The 25199-nt window shown below is 35.8% G+C and overlaps 1 protein-coding gene across 3 annotated transcripts in view; it reads right to left on the reverse strand.

The window, feature by feature from the left end:
• The window catches only part of PPFIA2 (PTPRF interacting protein alpha 2), a 481896-nt gene that overhangs the window by 141064 nt on the left and 315633 nt on the right, over positions 1-25199 (reverse strand). For all 3 annotated transcript variants that reach the window (XM_042947253.1, XM_042947254.1, XM_042947252.1), the window contains one exon: positions 9441-9557. In XM_042947253.1, coding sequence (XP_042803187.1) covers positions 9441-9557 — 117 coding nt within the window. The remainder of the gene's footprint in view (positions 1-9440; positions 9558-25199) is intronic.

Consider the following 25199-nt stretch of genomic DNA (forward strand, 5'->3'; position numbering starts at 1 on the left):
AATAGATTTATAAAAAATGCAAAGAAAGCAATCGGGGAAAGTGAGCCGACAACCCTGTTGAACAGCTTTGTGGCAAAAGGGAGCCAAAAATAGAGAAATAGCTGATTGTAGAAGTAAGGTAAAGAGAGAATTTTTTTTTTTTTGAGTTGCAAGAAGTTTCTTTGTTCTAGGAATGGGATAAAGAAGAAAAATGACAAAAGAGAGAGAGACCAGTAAGAATTGCCGCAGAAGTATAATTGACTAGGTGATTGCTGAAGACACCAACATAGGAGGTAACAAAGTTTTCTTTGTCTAAGGTTTATTTTTGAATTTTTCAAAGATTCATGCTCATCTAATAAGCTCTTTCATCCTCTTAGACATGTGGGCAAATTTAAGTAAACACTCTTGCTCAAAGTAAATACTCTTATATTTCAAAATCCATGAAATCAGGTAGTTGACATGTTGCTTTTCTTCATTCTTGTTCATTTTTAATATGTGCATGCTTGTTATACTATTTCCATCCACTCCTCCTATTGATAAGCTATAGGACTTTGAGCCAGTAATTCCTGCTCTGTAAACCTCACAGGGTTATTACAGGGATCAAATAAAACAACTGCGTGAAAGCACTTTTGGAAAGCTGTGAAGAGCTTTATACAAGTTATTTATCTTGTTCATACTTGGGGTGTAGCCTTTGCTAATAATATTTCCAGACAGGTTTGAAGAATAGTTTGCTTATCTTTAAAAGGCCAGAGGGGCGCCTGGGTGGCTCAGTCAGTTAAGCATCCGACTTCGGCTCAGGTCATGATCTCACAGTCAATGGGTTCGAGTCCCATGTTGGGGCTCTGTGCTGACAGCTCAGAGCCTGGAGCCCGCTTCGGATTCCGTGCCTCCCCCTCTTTCTGCCCCTCCCCTGCTCATGCTCTGTCTCTCCCTGTCTCTCAATAATAAACATTGAAAAAAATTAAAAGGCCAGAGCCAGCATTAAGAAATATTCTTCAGAACACTCATCCTGGCATGTGTAATTTCCCTGCAGATAAAGGGGATTTCTGGTCATACAAATTTCGGAAAAACTGAATACTGTTCCCCTTGGAACTTGACAATATTAAAAAAAATAAAAAATTCTAATGAGTACTACAGTAAAGACGTCAATTCAATAATATACAGCACAATATGTCCTAATATTCTTGTCCTAGGAAATCTCTTTTTAGGGGAGTGCGTTCTGTAAAACACCCATCAAGTTCCTGGCAAACTAGCGCTATATGAGAATTTTAAGATGGGTAAACTCCACAAAAATGAAAAATAAAAGTAGAATCAATTGCAGAGTGTCTGAATAATAGACTTAAACATTTTCCTGGATTGGCTTGGCAGATCAGAGAAGACAATACACAGGGAAGGAAAAACACTTGTTCTTCTCTGTATCACTTTAAGGGAGCAAATTCATGGCATAAAATTTAAATTATATCAATAAAATAGAGATAAATGAACACACTCTGTCAAGGTCTGTGAATAAGCCTTTTAAAATCTTAAGATCTCTGACTTTAGCAAAGGTGTGTTTATTCTTCTGTCCTCAGATCTAGACAGATAATATAAAGGATACTGAATCTGCTTATAGAGATAAACAAGTCAATTCCCCTTTATCTTCCCATTTAGTAAGGGTGTAGTTAAAGCACAAAAACCCAGTCACTGAAATCAGAAAGAGATTTATTTTGAGCTTAATGAGTTCCCACACAATATTAGAACATTTTTCTTATTCTTTCCACTGCATAAAGAAGATGCCTAACTTGTGGTCATAAGCTTTCTCTCCAATTCGGCTCCTATAAAATTGATATGGGATAACTTCATGTACATATGAATGAACCATGGAACATCCCACACTTGCCTCTGCTGGGCCCTTTCCTAGCCACAGACCTCTAAGCCACTCAGCCACAGGTATCTACAGACCTTTTCTTTCCTGAGAGGTGTGCCAACTCCAAGATGGCAAATTCATAAATCCCATCCTTTTGTTTGGTTTTACTGCTTGAAAACTCAGTTGAAGAATGAAAGAGACGTGTACACATTATTATCATGTTACTATGAGGAATTAGATCACAATATATGGGATTCATGCACAGAAGAAAATATTCTGTTAGGGCTATTCAGATGTAAATAAATCCAAATGATAATTATCTTTGATACAGAGAAGAAACTGGGGCTTAATCAATAATGAATAAAATAAGACACAGTTGACAAAGACTGAGTTTCTAGAACAGTTGTTGGCATGTAGTGAGGAAGGCACAGAAACATGGGCAAAATGCAATTAATACACTGAAGACATCCCTTTGGATAACTGCTTTCAGCTAGAACTTAGCAGAGGACTGTAAAAGAATGGCATTTGTGACAAATAATGTTTATTATTAGTATTTTAAAATAGAAATATGGTATATTCATAAGCCAAACACTTAAATGTTCAGCTATCAGCTTTGTATGAAAATTATTCAGAATCTTCATGTTATGATATTGCATAATAGAACACAATAGCATGATGAAATAAAATCCTTCTGTCATCATTGAGGATCATGCTACTAATATAGCTTTATGAACTTTTCTTAAATGCCTATTTTTTTGTCACTGGTAGTTCAGTCTAAAACATAGCATGCATTGCTAGAAATCCACAAAACCCTTAATTTTGGTAAAGGCACATGCCGTATTTCAATTTTTATAACACATTAGCTCAGTGTCCTTCATGACCAAAGTTCTACAATGCAAGCATTACACATGCAGTTACTAGATCTTCTGATCTGAGGATTATTCTTGCCACTGGTTCTTCATTTTGATCTGTACATTTTTTGGCTTAAATTTTCCTGCCTATCTGGCAGGAACTAAAGAACTGAAAAAAATGCAAACAAAAACCCATTTCTGAGTTTGCATTTACACAGCTTTTACATTTACATATCACTGTTGCTTAAATTGCTATGTTACATTTTATTTTAATTTAAAAACAGTCAGGAAGTAATGTCAGATTTTAAGAGAGAATAACAGAGCAACAGTTTTGAAAAGGGAAGATGCAGCTTGGATCATCCAGAGTACCTAGGTTCAAAGTGAGGATGACAAGGGAAGGAAGAAGCTTCAGAGGGTAGCAGATAGCCACCAGCCTGGAAAGGGTCTCACACGTCCAGATATGCCTCAGGTGTTGGATGGTCACTGATAAATCAGCCACCTCCTTCACTCTAACCTCTGTGAAGAACTAAAGTTTCAGTCACTGATGAATAAGAAGTAACAAGATGTATGGCCCATGATAAAATGTAACTATTGTTTGGTGAGACTTTACTTTCAGTTTTACACATACAGGCAAACAGATGTAATACATATATTACAGAGTAAAAGGTTGAAATTAAATTGTATTTCTTACAGCGTGTAGTAGACAGGTAGGTCCCTAGTATTTGTGGGGCCCAGGGCAAAACAACAAAGTGTGGTCCATATACCATAAATCTAAATATTAAACAATTATAAATCAAGTTAGCAAACTGTCAAGTAAAAATATCACCTATTATGTTTCTTGAAAATACACCTTTCACAATGACTGTTGGACCAGATTCTAAACAATAGTTTACACCAAGAAGTTCTACACCAAGACTTAGCCAGATATGATCCCTGAACTACAGCCTGCTCCCCTTCTCTTCCTGGTTTCATCTCCTTCCAGAACACTGATCTGTTTTTGCCTGAATGGATCCCTTAGCCAACACTTTCAAATTTTGTGTAACCCCAGCAAAAAGGCTTCCTTGGCCACTCCTTCAGTCTAGGAATGAGTGCATGAGAATGCAGGCCGACTATAGACATTGCTTCTGGGAAGAAGTCAATAAAGGCCCTGGAGGCAGGCTAAGGTCCCTTTGGTCAGAAAGTCCTGGCTATCAAGTACCAGGCATGTGGTCAAGAAGGGGTGGTGGTGTGGCTTACAGGTGTGCAATTTCCCCTGGCCCCGTAAACTTCTCATCCTGTAGAGGGGCACAGAGGGCCACAGCAAGGCCCACTAAATCACGGTCCCCTCTTGCCTCGGTTTAAGAGCCATACTTGGAGTGATCAAAACTTGTGAATGCCATTGCCTCGGAGGAAGGATCTGTTCAGAGTAAAAAAATAACTGGGAGAAGTTGAGGGAATAATGAAAAAAAAAATCTTTTAAAACACACTCTTGAATAGAATAAAATAATCAACTCAAAAAAACAAATGAGTATGTGTAATAATAAAGGAAGAAAAGATCAGAAAAAAGTTTGGGTTAGAATGATTTTTTTTTGAAAATCAACAGTAACACTTAAAGAAACCATGCTGGCATATGAGAAGAAATGTGAAGGCATAATATTGTCTGGAGGTGAGAAGACCAGGGTTGTGGCCTTCCTCTGGACAAATAAGTCATTTAATCTTTCTAAGTAAGCCTCGATTTCATTATCGGTAAAATTAAGAAAAGGAACATCTCTATCTACTTCAGAAGTCTGATGTGTAAGAAAATGACAAATGGATATAAAATTGTAGTGCAAACGATTTTTTAAAAAGGTACCTAATCAAGATGCTTCTAAGTTAAAACACTTCTATATCTTCCCATTGCTCTGAGAATGAACTTGGGCTCCTTGCCACAGCCTAGGAGAACTTACATGATCTGGCCCTGTTCACTGCTCAGTCCTGTCTCCTGCTGCTCTCTCTCCCCTGACCCCTAGGCTTCAGTCACCCTGTCATCCTTCCTTCCCAAGAACGTGCCAAAGAAGCTCTTTCCCACCCTTGGTGCATTTGCCCTTAGGATTTCCTTTGCCTCAAAAACTCTAATGGCATAGAGTTCTCCATATGGTTGAATCCCTGTCCTCTTTCAGGTTTCAGTTCAAACCCCAACTTCTAAAAAAAATCCTTCCGTGCCATGTCTGTTTAACATCTCCCCACCCACTTTGTACCTGCCCCTTCAGCACATCAGTCCCTCTGACATACAACTTGTTTATTGCCTGTGCCTTCATCTGCCTTGTTCGTTACCACGGTCCAACCACCTAGACCAGGACCTATATCCTAGCGCTATCGATAAAGTTGTCACTAAATATTTATTGAAAAATGAATGAAAACACAGGATTAACAAATAATATAACCACACCATTTATTGCTTGTAATCAATGTGCCAAGAGTTTTGTTATTCGTAGTCAGTGTCTCTACTCTTTACAACAAAGCTGTAAGCTGGGTATGACTATTTACTGGTAAGTGATGCTCAGGGAGGTAAAAGTGTAAGGTCACACAGCTAGTAATTGGCAGAGATGGAATCTGAATCCAGGTGTACTGACATCAAACAAATCACTACTCCATGCTGCCTCTCTACCACCTCCCATCACAATTAATTTATTTTCCTTCAAACTCTAAGATCATTTTTGACACTACTCATTTATCATGTTTTGCAACAGTAATTTGGGCATGCTTATTTTTCTCTCTAGTTTCGCAGCAAATTTAGTACCAGAGACTATGTCTTCTGAACCTCTACCAGTGTCTAACAGTCTGGTTATCCATATCACTCAGCAAATTTTGCAGCTGCAAAAAATAATCGGAATTTCAGAATATATACGTCAGGAGCATTGTTAACTCCTTTACAAGAGCAGTGTGTTTACTGCAAAAATTTCACAAATTCATTCCCTTCGAGAAAGCAACAGGAGTAAAGTTACTGAGCCCAGTTCTGAACTTATTATTAATGAGGTAAAACTTAGTATTCTGAACATTTTTATTACCCTGTGAGTATGTTCTTCTAGAACTGATTAAATTTCTGTCCCACAGAGACATTTAAACTAATTCCAGTTAAGCTTATTTCTTTCTTTTAATTTTTTGTTTTTAAAATGTTGACAATAATTACACAGCTTTTCTGTGAGTAATAAGGCCTGTTACAGACTGTGCTTTTATGAGACTATTTTTATCAACTATTTTGTCAACAGAGTTCTCAAACCACTGACATAAAACATCTGTTGGCTAATTTACTACCCTAAACAAGGGGTAATCCTTGTGACTAGGATTTACAAGTCACTTTCTGACAGCTCCATAGTATCTAACAATAGTTTTGTGTATTTCTCCCCAACAACCATTTTGTAATTTATACACTAATACTACAGTCATGCTATACTGATAATCGCATAGATACTACCCAAAATAATATTTTTTTTGGTTTGAATATATTTTTAAACAATTCCCAACAAAAAATTAAGTGGTAGTATTTAAATTACAATCTTTTAACACTTGTTATTCAATGCTATTGATACACTTTAAATAATCAAGTTATAGAGGATAATAAAGGAAAGATGCTTTATAATGTTTATTGAGGTTATGAGTATTTATATAAGGATGATAACTGTAATGATTAGGATATCATTTAATATTTTACCTATATATGTCAGCAGTTAGAATATCGTGGGGAATCTAACAAAGCATGGTGAATATCATCAGCAGTATTGTATTAAATACGTAAAAGTTGCTGAGAATAATTCTAAAATGCTCTTAGCGCACACACGCACACACACACACACACACACACACACACACACACACACACAAGGTAACTATGTGAGGTAATGAACATGTTAATTAACCTTATTGTGGTAATTATTTCACAATATATACATATGCCAAATCATCATCTTGTATACCTTAAACTTACACAATGTTATATGTCTGTTATATCTCAATAAAACTGGAAAAAATGGCGGGCAAAGAAATGTGATATAAATGAATGAATAAATGAATGAATGAATGAATGGATAAATGTAAAACTGATGGTTGCCAGGGGTGAAGGGGTTGTGAAATAGATGAAATAGATGAAGAAAATTAAGACATACAGTCAGTCTTCCAGTTATAAAATAAATAAGACATGGGGATGTTATGTACAACATAGGGAATGTAGTTAATAATATTGTAAAAACTTTGTGTGGAGACAGATGGTCGTTAGATTTATCATGGTGATCATTTTGTAAGGTATATAAATATCAAATCACTGTGTTATACACCTGAAATCAATACAATATTGTATATCAATTATATTTCAATAAAAAAGAAAAAACCTCAAAATACTTTCTTGAATCATCTCAGGAGTAATATGAATTGAAACAAATTACTTATTTTTAAATTAGAAACACACACACACATACACACACACACACACACACATATATATATATATACATATATATATGCATGATATATATTTTAGGTTTACATTGGAAGAGGATAGGAGCATGATATTTTAAACAATACTAGTATATCATCATTTCAAAGCATTTGGAAATCACTCTTCCTGCAATCACGGGAAATTGAAAAAAAGAATACTAATAATTATAATGTTTAAAAATCTTTGGTTACATCCGTAAGGAAGAGTGAGTAAGTTAGCAATGGCACAGAATTTCCCTTCTAAAGTGGCTGAAATGCCTTCTCCAAGAACTGGAAGGCAAGTCAGAGACAAGTACTTTATTTACATCACCAACTACTCAGAATCCTCCATATATGCACCTTATCTGTAGAATCCAAGAGAGACACACATCTATTACACAGGGGTTCCTTGGTGGCTCTATTATACAGTTGATTGAGCATCCAATTCTTGATTTCAGCTCAAGTCATGATCTTGCGGTTTCATGGGTTCAAACCCCATGTCGGGCTTGGGAGGAGCCTGCTTGGGATTCTCTCTCTCTTTGTCCCTCTCCAGCTCACACTTTTTCTGTCTCTCTCAAAATAAATAAATAAACTTTCAAACATCTATTATACATAGGTCCTCATCCTAATCTTGTAACCAGTTTCTGAAAGTTAATCTGACATGAACTGTCTTACGTTCTATTATGTCTGGATATTTAGGGGTTGTATGTTTAAAAAAACAGCATTTGAAAAAAATATGTGTGTGAGTACTCGCCCCTCCCCCAAAAGTACTAGAAGAATGTTTTATATATCAAATGGTTGGTTAGAGAATAGACAAAATCTCAGGTTCTTTATGCCTTTCAAAAACATATTTCTTTAATTATAGTCTGGATTAGTATAAATACAACACTGTTAAAAACACAATATTTTGTAGATTCCTATGAAAAGACTGCATGACCACAAAGTCCATTTTTATACCCAAACAAGTATACTTTAGAATTCTCTGGGAAAAGGTATAGTACTGTATAACTGATGACATAATTAAAATGAGACAGTAATAGAAAATTACATTAGTTTCCCAAACTGAGTTTTGTGTGCAAACATTTTATTCTAAAGAGCTCAGTGGTTTGTTTACTGAATTAATGTCAGCTCATTTATCTGAAGGGAAGAGAAATAATTTTATTCAAATTTGAAATACAGCTCATGAAATCTAGCTTTCAGGTTTTAGTTTATTTTTAAAACTCAACTTGAGATTTCTATAAAATACATGGATAAAGGCTAAAATAGTGAAGCCTTAAATTAAAAGCTATTTGCTTCTCAGCCACCAGAATTGATGGCAGTCTCAGGAAATTAGTCTGGATTACTTGGCTTCCTTTGCTTTTACACTTGAAGGAGGAGACATAAGAAGCCCCTCCATTTGTTTCAACCGGTAACGAAGCAAGTGTTCAATTTATTTTCTGGTAAGAAGTCTGGTGCTGTTGTTTTGTGGTCCAGTCACTTGCTTCTTAATCTCTGTTTTAAAACCCCTCAACATTCACAATGACACCAATTTAGCTACTTAATTCATGTAGTCTTGATGATTAAAGAGCTTAACCATCTGAAGATATAACTTGTAAAGGCAAATATTTAGCAGACTGTCTATTGTCATTGGATATGCAAATGCCTATATAATCTTATCTGATCCCTACCTACCAGCAACTGACCTTCTTCCTTTTGTGCTGGAAAAGATGGCTGAGCCCACAAAAGGTCCAAAGAGACTGCTAGGTTTTCTTAGCCTGGGTCTAAGCCCCACCAAAAGGAAAATCATTCCCTTCTAAACAACAGTAAAAGTCCCAAGACTTCAGATTCTTTTATATAACTTTTCTTTAACAGGAGTACTATTAGGACCTTCTTAAATACACAGAAAATACTAAATCAAATAGGAGATTACCAAAAAATTTTTGCTGTGATAAGCCACAGATTAGTCACCAACCATACATAATACCACTTGTAAATCAAAATTATTGTTATTGTACTTTAAAAAGTCTTAGATGCATATTATTGATATATCTAACTATACAAATATATTTATTTAATTATATATGTTCAATTTGATGCATAATTTAATTATATTTCAGAGGATCAAGTTAACAGCAAGTAATGAGAAATTCAAATCTATGCATATCTATGCATACACACACATATATTATTTTTAAGCAAATCAAATTAAAAGCAATAAGTGAGAAGAAAAATCATGGACTTATGACCAACAAATCAAAAAATAATAAAGAACGCTTATCACATGGATTTCATATTTCTGTCAAAAGATATATAGCAAGTGAACATTTCCATATAGGGCCAGGTCATATGAGTCATACCTTTTCATGGACTTTCTGACCAGGTTCCATCCCTTCAAGGTGTTCTGATTCTGTGGACCCCTCACTTGATGCCATTTTTCTTTGTATATGAACATTTTGTTCACGCAAGGCAACGATCTGCAAAATAAAAGCACTATGCCTTAAAAATCTAAAATATAGTATAAAGTATAGAAAAACTGAATTTATCCAAATGTGGTTTAGAGCTAATGAATATAAACAAATAATCAGAAAATAAACATTAGATTTTACTCATATTATTACTTAAAAATCTTTTTAAGATTTAAATTAGCATTTTGAATATTTATCGTACTTACAGGAATATGAAATTTATTGGAGAAAATATTTTCTAGTTGCAAATGTATCTATCTAGTTGGAAATGTGTCTAAATCAATGCCATGATCTGTGTGTTATTCATTCAAAAAGTACTTTTAAAATTAATCTATGAAATGTGATAAAATTCATACTGAATTTTTAAAGTATAAAAGAAAGATAAAGGAAAACATGCAGGCTGAAGGCTAGATATGAGCACATTCTTTTACCCTAAGAGGTAGCACATCTGTAATTTTAAAATAAACAAATATATAAACTGGACATAATTTTGTGGCACCATCATGAATACTTAGAATTAAATTGGTCTCATTATCATTATTTTAATGGCGATTATCTTAGCACTGCTAGTTCAAATATAGTTAGTTTGCAAAATAATTCTCAGAAGGCAAAATTCTTGAAAATTTTCAGCTTAATATTCAGACATATATTTTAAACTACAAAAGATTCTCAGTTCTGGTTTAAGTAATCATAGTAATAAACAGGAAAAAAATAGCATTCTAGCATTTTAAATGATGTTTTAAAATAAAGTTGCTATTTGGCACTCTCAACAATAGCCAAATTATGGAAAGAGCCTAAATGTCCATCAACTGATGAATGGATAAAGAAATTGTGGTTTATATACACAATGGAATACTACGTGGCAATGAGAAAAAATGAAATATGGCCTTTTGTAGCAACATGGATGGAACTGGAGAGTGTGATGCTAAGTGAAATAAGCCATACAGAGAAAGACAGATACCATATGGTTTCACTCTTATGTGGATCCTGAGAAACATAACAGAAACCCATGGGGGAGGGGAAGGAAAAAAAAAAAAAAAAAAAAAGAGGTTAGAGTGGGAGAGAGCCAAAGCATAAGAGACTGTTAAAAACTGAGAACAAACTGAGGGTTGATGGGGGGTGGGAGGGAGGGCAGGGTGGGTGATGGGTATTGAGGAGGGCACCTTTTGGGATGAGCACTGGGTGTTGTATGGAAACCAATTTGACAGTAAATTTCATATATTAAAAAATAAAAAAAAAAATAAAAAATAATTAATAAATAAAAAAAAAAATAAAATAAAATAAAATAAAATAAAATAAAGTTGCTATTTATATATATTTTAAGGTATTTTATGTTGTTACCATAACTTACTTATGTCATGGCAAATTTTATTATATTATCAACTCAGATATGGAACTAGTGCTTCTTGGGGAAATCAATGCCCATAGTATTTAATGCACAATAAATAGTCAATTACATACAATTTATGTTTAAATTATGAGACCAATAATACGTCACACAGATCAGTAATTAGCAAGTAAACATAAAACATCAAGAGGTTGGGTTTTTTGCCATGATCACTGCCACTGCTTCAATGCCCAGATGCACAATGATGTGTTTGTGAGATCGGGTATCTTGTGTATGACCTGCAGCATTTGAGCACACAACATATCTTTTTGTAAGGGCATATCACAAATAATGAAGAACAACTCTGTAAATGCTCTTCTTGGAGAAGTGCAATCACCAAACAATTGGTTCCCTTGCTCCCATTCTTGCCTATCTACAATCATCCACAAAAGGGCCAGATGCATCTTTTAAACTTAAGTTACATTGTGTCCCTCCTTGCTTTCTAAAGAACCTCAACGTTTTCCCAACTTAAACTTCTTAACAAAGTCAATGATATCGTATATAATCCCTTCAGTCACAATGGCCTCATTTCTGTCTCTCAGATACACTGGGCTCTTTTTCACCCAGAATTTAGGAACTTAATCTTCATGCCTGAAACATTCTTCCCCAACTCAGACCACAGTTGACACAATCCCAGATTTCAAAATTCAACTGAAATATCATTCCCTCAGAGAAAATGTGCTTTGCCATTAATTACTTGTTACGATGTCCCTGTTTATTTTTGTGTGTATTTCATTGATTAAAATCTACTATTTCTTAATTTAATCACTTTACTTATTTATTTAGCAAGCAGAAGTCCTAATATCTCAAGGGAAAATAATTTTCAAAGGAATACCTTATTGAAAACAACATTTTCATATGAAGTAACACATCATATTATTATGTGCAAGGTTTATTTTATTCAATAAAAATGTGTTGATTTAAATAATGAATGGATAGGGATAAACAAAGAATGTAAACCTAATTCATTCAGAAATAACAAAAGATAAAGATTTAGAGTGTGTGGAAACCTACAGAGACATTTCTCTGATGTTAGTTAACATAGAAATGAATTACATCAAAGGAACACATATAAAATAGTCCCTGGGTATATCATTTTTATATTACATTCTTAACATCTTGTCTCTTGAATACAAGAATATTATATTACCACCGATACATAATGGAATTTTATTCTGAATTTTTAAAAATTCAAACATTGTACACGAACATTCCACTAACATAACATCCATGACTTAAATATGTTGTGGGATGCCTGCCTGGCTCTGTCAGTGAATCATCTGACTTCAGCTCAGGTCATGAGCTCACAGTTCATGAGTTCAAGCCCTGCACCAGGATCTATGCTGACAGCTCAGAGCCTGGAGCCTGCTTCAGATTCTGTGTCTCTTTCTCTTTCTGTCCCTCCCCTGCTTGCACTCTGTCTCTGTCTGTCTGTCTATCTCTCTCACTCCCTCTCAAAAATAAAAGATTAAAAAAATTAAAAAAAAAACCAAGTATGTTGACAAAGGTAATAATACATTTAAAAATGTTCTGCATTTTCTTCCATTAGTTACTTAGAAGTGAAGAGAGACCTTTTTAAAAAACATTCAAACCAAATTTAACCCTGTTTACAGAGGAATTTCTATTTGTTTAGTAATTCAGATAAATTTTAAATATGTCCTAGTGCCTAAAATAAAGTAGGTGCTATACAAAGGTTTACTGAATGACTCAGTGAATTAATGCCTTTAATAATAATAAAAAAAGTCAAAATACCAAATTCATATTGAAAACACTCTTTGCAAATACAATTGTGCAGCCATGTTAAAAATATGACAAACTAAGTGTTTTGCAAAGTATACCCATGACAGTTCCAAGAAAGACATCAATTTCAACCACTAACATGCAAACTGCACACTTCTGTTGCTTTAATCAAGACCCCAAATCATGTTTTTGAAACAGAAGAATAGATGTAGAATACTCTGTATTCTTTATCACTGTTAAATGATTTTATTCTGTTCTATTTTTGCCCAATAACAAATTATCCTGAGTATTTATGAAAGCAAAGCTTCAGCATCTGATTTAATTGTAGGTGCTAATAATGTTGATTTCTTTCTTTCACACTGGAAAAAGTGAGAGGTTTTCTCCTGTGAATGCAACTTTGGGGGGTGGCCCCCTCTTTAATGTGCTCAAGGGGCAGAGATGGTCACCTAGAAATTACAAGGGTTCCAACACAGGCCTCTGTAGGAAATTCTCCCAGCTGGCTTGAGAAACAAAGGCAGAAGATGGCTTAAGAACTAGCTTGCAAGCACAAGCATAATGAAAAGAAGCTGATGGCTCCCAAACATTCTCTGGCCTCTCAACTGACAGAAAACGCTGTAACAGGGAGGGGGCAGTGACTGGTCTAGGATACCAAAGTAGACCTGGATCCCTCATTGCTAAACAGCATGACCTACTACAACTGGAATGGCATGGCAGGCAGGAGGAATAACTTCTGGGTAGTCTCTGGGGCTTATCCCGTGTTACATTACTGCAGGAAAGTACTGGAAACTCAGCACGGGCCAAGGACTGTGCTAAAAACTATTTTAATCTGCAAATAGTTTTCATGATCCACACTTAAGTGATTAAACTGGGATAAGCAGAGTATGATGAGAACTAAGTAGGAATCAAATTAAAGTTAACTTCTTGTCTACTCTGTCACATGGTCTCAGATGGCTTTGCATTTGGACTCTCTTAAGTCAGGGTTAATTAATTAGTAGTGGGTGAGGATGGGGAGAAAGCTTTTCCTTTCCAAGTACTGTTACCTTCCAACCCTGGAATCCTTTGTATATCATTAAGGTACGGACCCCTCCCTGGAGAGATTCACATACATCTTCAGGGTATCAATCCATTGAAGGCCAATGGAATTCTGGTTAAGAGGAACTGTCCACAATAATTTTAACTTAGCAACCATGGTTTGTCAACTGTTCATTGACATTTGTTTTTAAATGCCCAGCATCACTTTGATATTCCTTTTGTTAACAGCATCCTACATTTTCACTGGGGAATTATCCTTCCCTATTCTAATCCTAGAAAGACCATCAATTAGGGGCCAGAGCTCAGGGCAAATCATGAGTACATGATCCAAGCCAGGGCAATCAGAATATTGCTTCAGATGTTTCTGGCAGAGATATGGGGGCAGGGAAGATTCTTTTTCTACTATGGGAGATAAGCTGACAGGATACAATCAGGATGGCTGTTTACCATCAGTTCTGCCTTATGGAGAAAAGCAAATGAAAAAGACAGAGCCCTAATGAATCACTTCTGTTCCTAATTCTAGCCATTCTCAAATCATCTCTATCCTTGGCATTTCATTAATATGAGCTCCAAATTTCTCTTTTTTGCTCAAACTTGCTTTTCTGTCACTTACAACTAAAAGTGTCTTTGCAAGTGTAACAGGGGACGTGGAAGGCAACAAAGAGCATGGAATGTCTAAGTGGAGATTTTGAAGAGTGGCTAAGAATTTACCAGGGAGACAATGGGAGAAAACTGTCCATTTTATCCATGTCCAAAACTGTCCATGTGGATAGAACACAAGCTGTTTGTGTTCCCAGTATTATAGGTTGTTCAGTATTCCTGTGGAAAACATTATGTGGATAAAGATAAAAGAATGACAGCAAACTAAAAAAAAAAAGAATTAAAGTACCTCAACAAACACTCTGCTATCTCTGTGCTTCTTGCTGTATGGCTTATTGTTATTCTTTTAAATGTTTATTTTAAGAGAGAGAGTGAGAGAGAGAGACAGTGTGCGTGTGCGCGCATGAGCGGGGGAGGGGCAGAGTGAGAGAGGCACATAATCTGAAGCAGGCTCCAAGCTGTCAGCACAGAGCTGGACATGGGGCTCAAACTCGCATACGGCGAGATCATGACCTGAGCTGAAGTCAGACGCTTCACTGACTGAGCCACCCAGGCGCCCCGGTATTATTATTGCTTCACCTTGACCCTTATTTGCATTTCCAGATTGCTCATCTAGCTTCTGAGAGCCTGACCCATTGTTTCTAGGCATTCCCAAACTATGGTATTTCCAAGCCAATCTTCCAAGTTTTGTTCTTGCCTTTGCCTCTGTCAGCTGCTTTTGGCTCTTCTCAATCTCTGACAAGCTCTGACCCCATAGAGTGGACTACTGGTGTCCTGTGTTCTCATGTGGAAAATACCCCAGCTCTCCATTCCTTTTTTTCTACCAGGCTATCTCTGGGATCCCACTATGTCTTCCCACAGACCCATTCTTATCCCCTTTCCTTTGAACAATTGTTTTCCTTAATGGCCTGGAGGAATTTATTCATTTTAATTAGGAATTAGGTAATTTCTACAAAGAGACCTGAAGATAAGAGGGAAGAATCAATGTGGATATCTGGGACAAGAACTTTGTAGTCAGAGGGTGTGGGAAATGTAAATCATTATTAAAAACAAAAGCTTGAGACTTATGCAAAGTTTCAGTGAGTTCTTCAAAAGATGTAAATGTCCTCTTTAAAAGAAAGTTAAAACAGAAGTAAAAGTTGAGAACTTGGATACTTAAGGTGTCAGAAAATACACAGAAACATGGATTCTTGGGAGAAATGTGATTTGGGAGAAAATAACAGTCTATTTAATATTTCTGTATTCTCAAACTTGGGGATTTCTCTAGTGTTTAAAATGTCTTAATCCATTTTTTCAACAAACTTTCATTGATTGCTGTTCTAAGTATCGATGCCACGGGGGGGGGGGGGGGGGGGGGGGGAAATGCAGATAAAAGTCCTTCTCTCCAGGAGATTACATTCTAACAAAGGAAGGGAAAAAAAGAAAGAAGCAGTGAGAAAACAACAAAAGTCCTTCATTGAGCTCTTAACAATGTACAAAAATTGTGCTAAGCACATTATATAAATTTGCTTCTTTGCATCAACTTTTCATCTATACCATCCTTTCTTTCCAAGTTTGAGATTTCTTGAAAGTAGAAACAAGTAATTGGTAACAAATAGTGTATTTGGGAGACAATTTCCAGAAGCATAGCATTCATTAAATATTTTTTTAAAAACCAGGTTGAGTCTTGGTCCTTCTAGATATTACTGGTTGTATGACTTTGTATAAGGTACTTAACCTCAAGTTCATGTTCCTCTGCTGAAAAATGAGGGACAATAATACCTACCTTTTAGTAAAGTACTTAGTCAAATATGATGTATACTAATCATTCATTATGTAGTGACGATAATGGAAACTCCACTCACCACTTCAACTTCATCTTCTTATTCATACTTTATGCTCTAGTTCATTGAAGACTTGTAGTCACATACAAAATGCCATCATGACTGCAAGTTTTTATATTCAAGTGAGTTGCCCTTTGTGAGATAACAGAAAATATATACACATGTCTCTGCCCCCAGTTTCTGGCACAGAGCTCCTAAAACCCTTGCAAATTCCTAAGTGAGAAGAACACTTGGAGCATCTTTTGATCTAATCATGGGACTTTGGATGGGCTCCTAGATGGGGACTGGTCACCAGAAGGTGAAGCCATGATTAGAAACTTGGAATTTTTAACTCTACCCCCAATTATCCAGAGAGGGGAGGGCCTGGAAATGGAGTTAATGACTGATCATGCCTATGTGAAGAAGCTTCCATAAAAATCCTGAGTATGGGGCTCAGGGAGCTTCCAGGTTAGTAAACACATCCATGTGCTGGAGGGGTGACACACTCCCACTCCACAGGGACTGAAACTCCCGGGCTGGGGACCCTCCGAGGCCTTGCCTTACGTACCTCTTCATCTGGCTGTTCATCTGTATCCTTTAATAATGGTAAATGCAACTGTTTTCCTGAGTTCTTTGAGCTGCACCAGCAAATTAATAGAACCCAAAGAGGGGGTTATGGGAATCTCTGATTATAGCCAATCAGTCAGGAACACAGGTGACAACTTTACTCATAACTGGCATCTGAAATAGGGAGGGAATAGTCATGTGGGACTGAGCCTTTAACTTGTGACACCATTTTCAGGGAGTGTCAGAATTAAGCTAAATTGTAGAACACATAGATGGGGTTTCAGTGAATGCTTGGTGGAAGAACACTCCCTACCACATCCATGCATGCATACATCTGATGTTAGAAGTGTTGTGAGTGTGGTAGTCATGTGAGAGCAAAGGAGAAACACACGAGGTGGATTGGGGTTTTCCCCTACACATGCTTCTTCCTTCTCGACTGCTTCTGAGTCACCTTTTAGGTCTTCACTTATAGGTCACCCACTCTGGGACAGGTTCTGGAACCATCCTCCTGCCAGGGATTTAAGTCATGTAATTCTTTAGCATTCTCCAATAACTCATGTCATACAAATTATTATTCTTTATCACAATTAGCTGTTGGTTTTCTGACTGCCCCTTTTGACACCGAGTGCCTTGAGACCAGAAACTATATCTGATTATTTATTCCCAGCTCTTAGGACACTGATGGACAAGTAGGAGACACTCTAGAAATACTACAGGTTGTTGAATGAAAGTAGATGATATGACTGGAAAAGACCTATAGAGAGTTGGAAAAATTGGATGGAAAATTTCTTGAAAATTTATACATGAAGAAGAAAATTAGTCATCTGTGTGGAAGGCTATGTGAACCTAAAATCTCCCCAATGTTCACACCACATGATTCAAGGTTAGAAAGGAGTCATGAGAATGGAAGAACTCACTGAGAAAAAAAATAGGAAGAAAAGAATGAGAAGTGGTGGCATAGCCTTGTGGGATATTCACAGCTCTAGTATTAGGCGGACAGGATGGAAGGCATAGGCTATAAAGGAGGATGGGAATGGGATCATGGGAGGGCAGCTTCATGAAAGTCAACCAGACTTTCTGTCTCATTGTGTCTTAAAATATTTATAAGTATACTGCAGCCTAAGTAATACTATTCAGGTGTACTGAAGTACATGCTATGTTTACATGTTTTAGATTTACAACAGATCGACATTAGATGGAAAAATGGAATTCCAAGGGTATCTAGAAATTCATTTCTGCCAAAAGAATTCTTAAAATAAAAAAGAAAAGCAACGTAAATTAAATTAAATTTTCACTTGGTTTTACTCTTCTTCATTTTTTGAAAATATTAGTGTATAGGACATTCCATGAAGTTATATAAGGAAGGAAGAGAAATAAGAAAAAGAAATTTAGAAATTAAATTTCTAATTAAGAACTGCTAGCAATAATAATACTTGTATATGCTGAATATCTATTACATGCCACATACATGAAAAATAATTGACATGCATTATTTCTTTTCATCCTCCCAATAGTCTTATAAAATGGGTATTATTATTTTTATTTTACAAATGAGGAAACTAGCACAGAGGGAATAAATAATATACTTGAAATTGTACAGAAAAAGATGTGACACAGACAGTTTTCCAATCCAGGTTTGATAGCTTCAAAACTTGTTCAAGCATTATGCTATAATGACTTTTGAAAATTACTGAAGTGAGTCACTGCATACACAATCCAAACACTTATCTAGGTCAGGACTACAGTTCTATGGTCTGATAGCAAGGGAATTTACCTGTCCTGATTTGGCAAAACAATTTAGATACAGTTAGAAAATATCTTCAATTACTCCTAGGAATAAAAATCATGCTGCTTACATTTTTATTTATAACTCTTATGTGGCTCAAGCCTTTCAATTTACTTTGAAAATTGCCCAACTGCTTTTTAAAATAAATCATGTCTATGCCTCATGCTAATTCTCCAAGGATCTTCATTCTGATATTTGTGAATTCATACTTGCCTTTACCTACTTAACAACAACTTCCAGACAGTGCCCATGTCTAATTAACAAAGATTCTTTTCATCTATTTTTACCCCAAACTCAATTAACAATTCCAAGAGTGAGACTTACAGAAGCCTCACTACACTAACACATAATTTGCTTCTACACATACACTTATTCTAATTTAGCTGAACTCCATGCTTAGATTCCACTGACGTTGCAACATGAAAAAGAAAAAAAAAAAAAATGGCAACTAGTAGAACACTAGAGATTTACAATTTACACTTAAGCAACTCTCTAGTTGCAATAGTTTGGATTTGTGTTTTTATATGGGTTTGTGTTAATTGGGAAACTATAAAGATTTAGATATTTATTCAAACAAGCCAATAGCTATTTCACTTTCTAGCTTTGGCTCTTGGCCACTGATCTGTAAGCACCACTGAAGCATATTAAAACCAGAGTAAAACACCTTCATGTAGTCTAATGCATTTTGGTCAGCTCACATGTAATATTCATTTTCACTATTTTTCAGTGAGCATGGATAACCTGAAAACTTGTGAAACTGAGCAGATTCGATGAATGATCAAATTGTTTTGAGATAAGAATCAGACGTTTGCACTGTGAGATTCTGCCTTTTTCAGGTTCAGAAAATATTTAAACAATGGTTTAATAAATGAATCCATATATCCTAGTGAAAAATCAAATAGCTTGGAGGTAAAAAAAGATTCACTTCGTGGTTGTTTAGAATTTTTACCATCTGCTACCTCTATTCTGTCAACAAATATTTATTGAATAAATGAGAACATACTATGTACCTTTATGTTTAACCTGCTCCTCTTTGGCTAACCAGCCTTTCCAATCCCCATTAGATGAATTGACTGGGTGCTCAAATTTAAACGCAAGTCACAAGTAAGTTTCTGGTGATTTTTTGATGGAAAATACAGTACATTAACAGTACATGAACTTTGTCTATTTCCAAATTTTACATATGAAATGATTTTGCTTATACCTAAAAAAGTAAGGGTTCCTTATATACTTTTTAAAGGTGAAAAAATCCTTTTAACAATTTAAAAATTTTAAGGCCCATTTTTAAAACAATAATTGGCATGGAAAACATTTTTTAAAGTTTATTTTTATTTATTTTTGAAAGAGAGAGAGAGAGAGAGAGAGAGCAAGTGGGGGAGGGGCAGAGATAGAGGGAAACCGAATCCCAAGCAGACTCTACTCTGTTAGCATAGAGCCCAAAGCGGGGCTTGAACTCATGAACCATGAGATCATGACCTGAGCCGAACAGTTGGATGCTTAACTGACTGAGCCATACAGGTGCCCCTAAACTCTTATTTTTAGTTTTAAGTTTAAGACAATGGAATAGATAGATAGATAGACAATAAAATAGATAACAACAGTATTTCAAATGTTTGCTTGGATAGATTTGTTTTTGCATAGAATGCTTATGGTGTTCATTTTTAATTTAATTATAATATTCAACAACAGTAATTTCAATAGCTATATATTTAATATAGTTACTAATACCTAGTTCTAATATGAATTACAATTCTTTACCAAACTGTCTATTCTGTTCATCTAATTGATATTTCAGTCATTCCATTTTTGATACTTGGTTACTCTTTAATTTATTTCCATTATTCAAATATTTCTCTAATCTTTAAAATTATAATAAAGTCAAATGCTGGTATTTTCATTAGGGGCATATACATGACTACAGAAAATGCAAAACAATTTAAAATGGACAGGATTAGTGAACATTGTTAAGGTACAGGACTGCTGTTATAGCAGGTTAGCAGCTAAGAGTGTCATAAAATCGAAGAATAGTAATAAAAACGACCAAGGAAGCCGCTTTGTGGTAAAGTATAATAATTAGTCAAGAGAACAAAAAGCAAAAACAAAGTCCTAAAGAGTTTTCCAAAAGTGTCACTAATAGGAAAACACATTCTGAACAAAATATACTTATCACTGCAAGAAAGCAAGCCACCATTTAAAATATAAATAAGGAGCACCTGGGGTGGGTCAGTTGTTTAAGTGTCTGACTTAAATTTTATTAAATTTCAAGAAAAAAATACATTGCAATATCCATCACCCAGGATGATGCCAGTTGCTAATAACTTGTCCCCCAACCCCGAAGACAGTAGAATCTTATTTCAAAAATAAACTGTTAAATTAATTAAACAAAGGGGCCATTAGACTGAGGTGGCTTTAATGCCATGGCACCCTATATAAGCAAACCAAAATAAGACTCTATAAATGCCACAGGGTTAAGCAATCAAAATGTTAAGGACTGCCAATCACAAATATCCCACTAGACTTTACAATAGCAAATCAAATAATATCCTTCTTTGTGTTGGCACTCTCTCTACACAGTCTGTCTCTAGCCCTATCTTGTCAGGGAGGGTTCCCAAACATTTCCAGTTTGACCCTGCTGCTCAATTCGAATGGATTTTTGCTTAAAGAAACTCAGAATTTTTAATATGCTTCAGTTTACCTTTTAACATGTCTCACAGTGAAAAAAGCAAATAGGAGTTACTACTAAAGGTATTGATTATCATAAAAGACATTTTGGCTTTGAACAGAGGCTTCCCTTCAAGATACTTCCCACAATCATTTACTCGACCCTTTACTTAAAACCAGAAGCAATGAAACAAAACAAAACGAAACAAAACAAAACAAAACAAAAAGAAACATGCTAACTTGACATGGCCTTCAGCAGAGGGCAGGACAACTGACTGTAGTAATTATCCCATACTCTCCAAATTAAAAAAAAAAAAAAAAAAAAAAAGCAAAAATGAGGAGACCAAGACTTGCGGAGAAGAGAGTCACAGCAAACTACATGGTCCAATGGGTCTAGACGTGATTAGTTTACAGAGTAGCAAGTAGGCTCTGCGAGTAACAGCCTGTCTTTAAAAGTCTCAAGAAATGTTTATTTTTATGAACTATGTTAAGACATGAATAAAAGTTTCTGCTTTAGTTATCTTATATACACTAAGAACTATTAAATGCCTTGAGTAAATATTGATTATTAAATTAATAAAGGTAAATCTACCTAATACTAATCAAATTTCTGTCATCTGTTTACTCAAGAGTGACTCATCTGCTGTCAGGAATTTTTGGATGTTTTAGAATGAAATTTCCAGGGGCGTCTGGGTGGCTCAGTCGGTTAAGTGTCTTAGTGGCTCAGGTCATGATCTTGTGGTCTGTGAGTTTAAGCCCCGTGTTGGGCTCTATGCTGATGACTCAGAGTCTAGAGCCTGCTTCTGGTTCTGTCTCTCTCTCTCTCTCTCCCCCTCTCTTCTGCTCATGCTGTCTCTCTGTCTCAAAAATAAATAAACATTAAAAAACATTTGGAATAAAATTTCCACCTTAATAATCCAAACACACTGTATTTCCATCAACAAATATTCGAATCTTTTAAAATGTCACCTTAAAATTAACCTCTCTGATTTGAGTACTAACCAGGCCCCCACCCTGCTTAGCTTCTGAGATCAGAAAAGAGATTTAGCACATTCAGAGGGTTGAGTTGAGGGGGAATTGTTGCTCAATGAATACAAACTGTCAGTGAATCAAGATGAACACATTCTAGAGACTCCCATACAACAGAATGCCCTTAGTTAACAGAATACAAACTGTCAGTGACACAAGATGAATAAATTCTAGGGACTCCAATACGACAGAACGCCCTTAGTTAACGATATGGCATGGTGCACTTTAAAATAAGCTGAGAGGACAGATCTCATATTAAGTATTATTATCACAACAAAATAAAAACAAAAACAAACCAACAAGAGAACATAAATATTTTTGGAGGCGATGAATATATTCAGTACCCTGACTGTGGTGATGATATTAATGTGTGTATACATATGTCCAAATTCATCAAACTGTATACATTAAATATGTCCAACTTTTGTATATCAATTATACCTCAATAACACTTAAAAAAAGAGAGACAGCCAATAAACATATAAAAAATAATAAATGAAAGTAACCTTTTTGAAGATGGACTCTAATCCCTTTCAAGCACTATTAGATTTGATGTCCTCAGCCAGGCACAGCTAACACAGTGAATACAAACTTGAGTTTTTTGTTGCCCCTCCCTTTTTTTCCCTATCAGGGCAGAAGTGACAAAATTATAGGCCTCGTCCTGGAACAATTCTTTTTAGCTCTGTTAAGGTAAGGGAAAAAGTCTTGAGGGAAAGAAAAGCATTTCAAAGTGCTTGAAAAGTACTTGAGAAAATGTAAAAGCAGAAACAATACCCATTAGTCATTCGTGCACATAAAAAAGGAAGCCAGAGCAATACAAAGAGTTTATTCATTTAGTTCTTCCTTCGAAGTAGCAAAAGAAGCATACTAAACCCATTATTCTGAATAACTCCTTTTAAAGTACCTATTTGCTTGGGTTCTAGTGGTAATAATCATGTGCTATGGTTCTTTTGCACACATTCCAATTTTATTTTTATGTGATTTTTAAATGTGTATACATCATAAGATATCAGAATGGAAAGGGACCAGAACTTATATAGTCTTTATACTTTATTTTCATAGATAAAAGATAAATAAATTTTACAGAGGATGAATGATAAACCTTATTCTGTCCCCACAACAAACTCTACCTAGTCAGTCCCACTGTGGGACACACACTCCATCTCTCGGGACCTCAGTTCAATCATCTTTAAAAGGAGTTGGACAGTATCATGACTAAAAAGATCAATATCAGCATTAAAAATATTTACTGAAAGGTACTTGGTGCCTTTAAGCACTTTACCTGTATTAACTTATTAAAACCTCACAACAACCTGATAAGTTCATTAGGAGGGTTGAGCTAATTGAGGCAAAGAGGATTCAGGAAATTGCCTACAGTCACAGAGCTAGCAGATGCCAGAATGGCTCAGGGAGAAAGTAAATTCCCATGCAGGCAGATTACAGCTCCCATTTGCGGTGTTTGCTCCTTTCCTCTCTTGCCCTCACCCTTCTTTTCTCAGTCAGGGCAGAATTTATTCACAGCACCCAATTAAGTATTCTATATAGAAGAGGGTTTTAAACTTGCCACTTTCTTCCTGCTTGTCCACACTAACTTCTAACTACTCCCTAGTATCCACTTTTCACAGAATATCTGGTATTCTTTGTTTGGCCCCTGCTGATTTCTACTGAGCTGCTTATCTCATTGTTTTGTAATCTCCAGTTTACGGGTTCTGTGTTCTATGTTTATGTTATATTTAGGTCCAGGTTCTTGTTAGCAGTTCAAACTCACATGCATCAAAATCTCCTATGATGCTTGTTAAAAATGTAGACTCCATTTTAAAGAATCTGAATTTGAATATACTTCCAGGTGACCATTCTACACCCTTCAGTTTGAGGATGAGTGCATATGAAGTCTTCAGTTCAGGGTTTTTGTCTCATCTCTTGCGCAGGTTGAGGCAGGCAGGTGCAGTGAAAAGCTGCTGAAGGCCTGTGACAGTGAACCTCTAGGACAGGCCCTAAGTGATCATCTAGTGCAAAGGTATTCAGCTACAGCCCTCAGGCTGCCTATTTTTGTCAGGACTGAAAGGTAAAAATGGTTTGTGCATTTTTGAATGGTTGAAAAATAATCAAAAGAAGGATAATACTTTGTGACACACAGAAAGTATAAGAAATTCAATTTCCAGTGTCCATAAATCAATTTTTATTGGAACATGGCCAAGTTCATTTGTTTACATGACTGTCTATGATTGCTTTCACTCTACAATGGTAGAGTAGTTGTGACAGAGACCATCTGGCCCACAGAGCCCAAAATATTTATTAGATGCTTCTTTACAGAAAAGTTTTGCTGATCCCTGATGTAGTAGATCACGCCTATCTCTTTTTTAAAAAGCTGCAATGGGTGGGGGGTGGCGGGGTGGGGCATGCCTGGGTGAGTCAGTTGGTTGAGCATCCAACCCTTGGTTTCCGCTCAGGTCATGATCTCGTGAGTTGGTGAGTTCGAGCTCTGCATTGTCGGTGTGGGCCTGCTTGGGATTCTCTATCTCCCTCCCTCTCTCTCTGCCCCTTCCCCACCCTCTCTCAAAATAAATGAATAAAAATATTTAAAAAAACCTAAAAATAAAAAACAGCATAGGGGATACAGTCAATGATATTGTAGTAACGATACATGGGGACAGATGGTAGCTACCCAAGTGGTGAACATAGCATAATGTGTAAACTCATCGAATCACTATGTTGTACACCTGAAACTAATGCAACATTGTGTGTCTACTATATTCAAATAAAAAAAAAAATAAGTGAAATAAAAAAAATTCAAAACTGTTCAAATGGACCCAGTGAAAGAACTGTAACTGCATTTCTTGAGTTTTTAGGCTTCCGTTCTCTACTCAGTTTCACACATTGTTTCTAATGCCATTTAAGTCAGTAGAAATATAGGATAAATTATCCTTGACAATGAAATTACTCAATGAAGTGAATGTGTTCTTTTTATGTGCTCTTTGGTATTCTCTGGTCAAAATAGGAATTTTGGATGACATAATGACACTGATTAATAGTATTACAAAAGTAAG

The sequence above is a fragment of the Panthera leo genome, chromosome B4 (assembly GCF_018350215.1).
Source record: "Panthera leo isolate Ple1 chromosome B4, P.leo_Ple1_pat1.1, whole genome shotgun sequence".
Lineage (NCBI taxonomy): Eukaryota > Metazoa > Chordata > Mammalia > Carnivora > Felidae > Panthera > Panthera leo.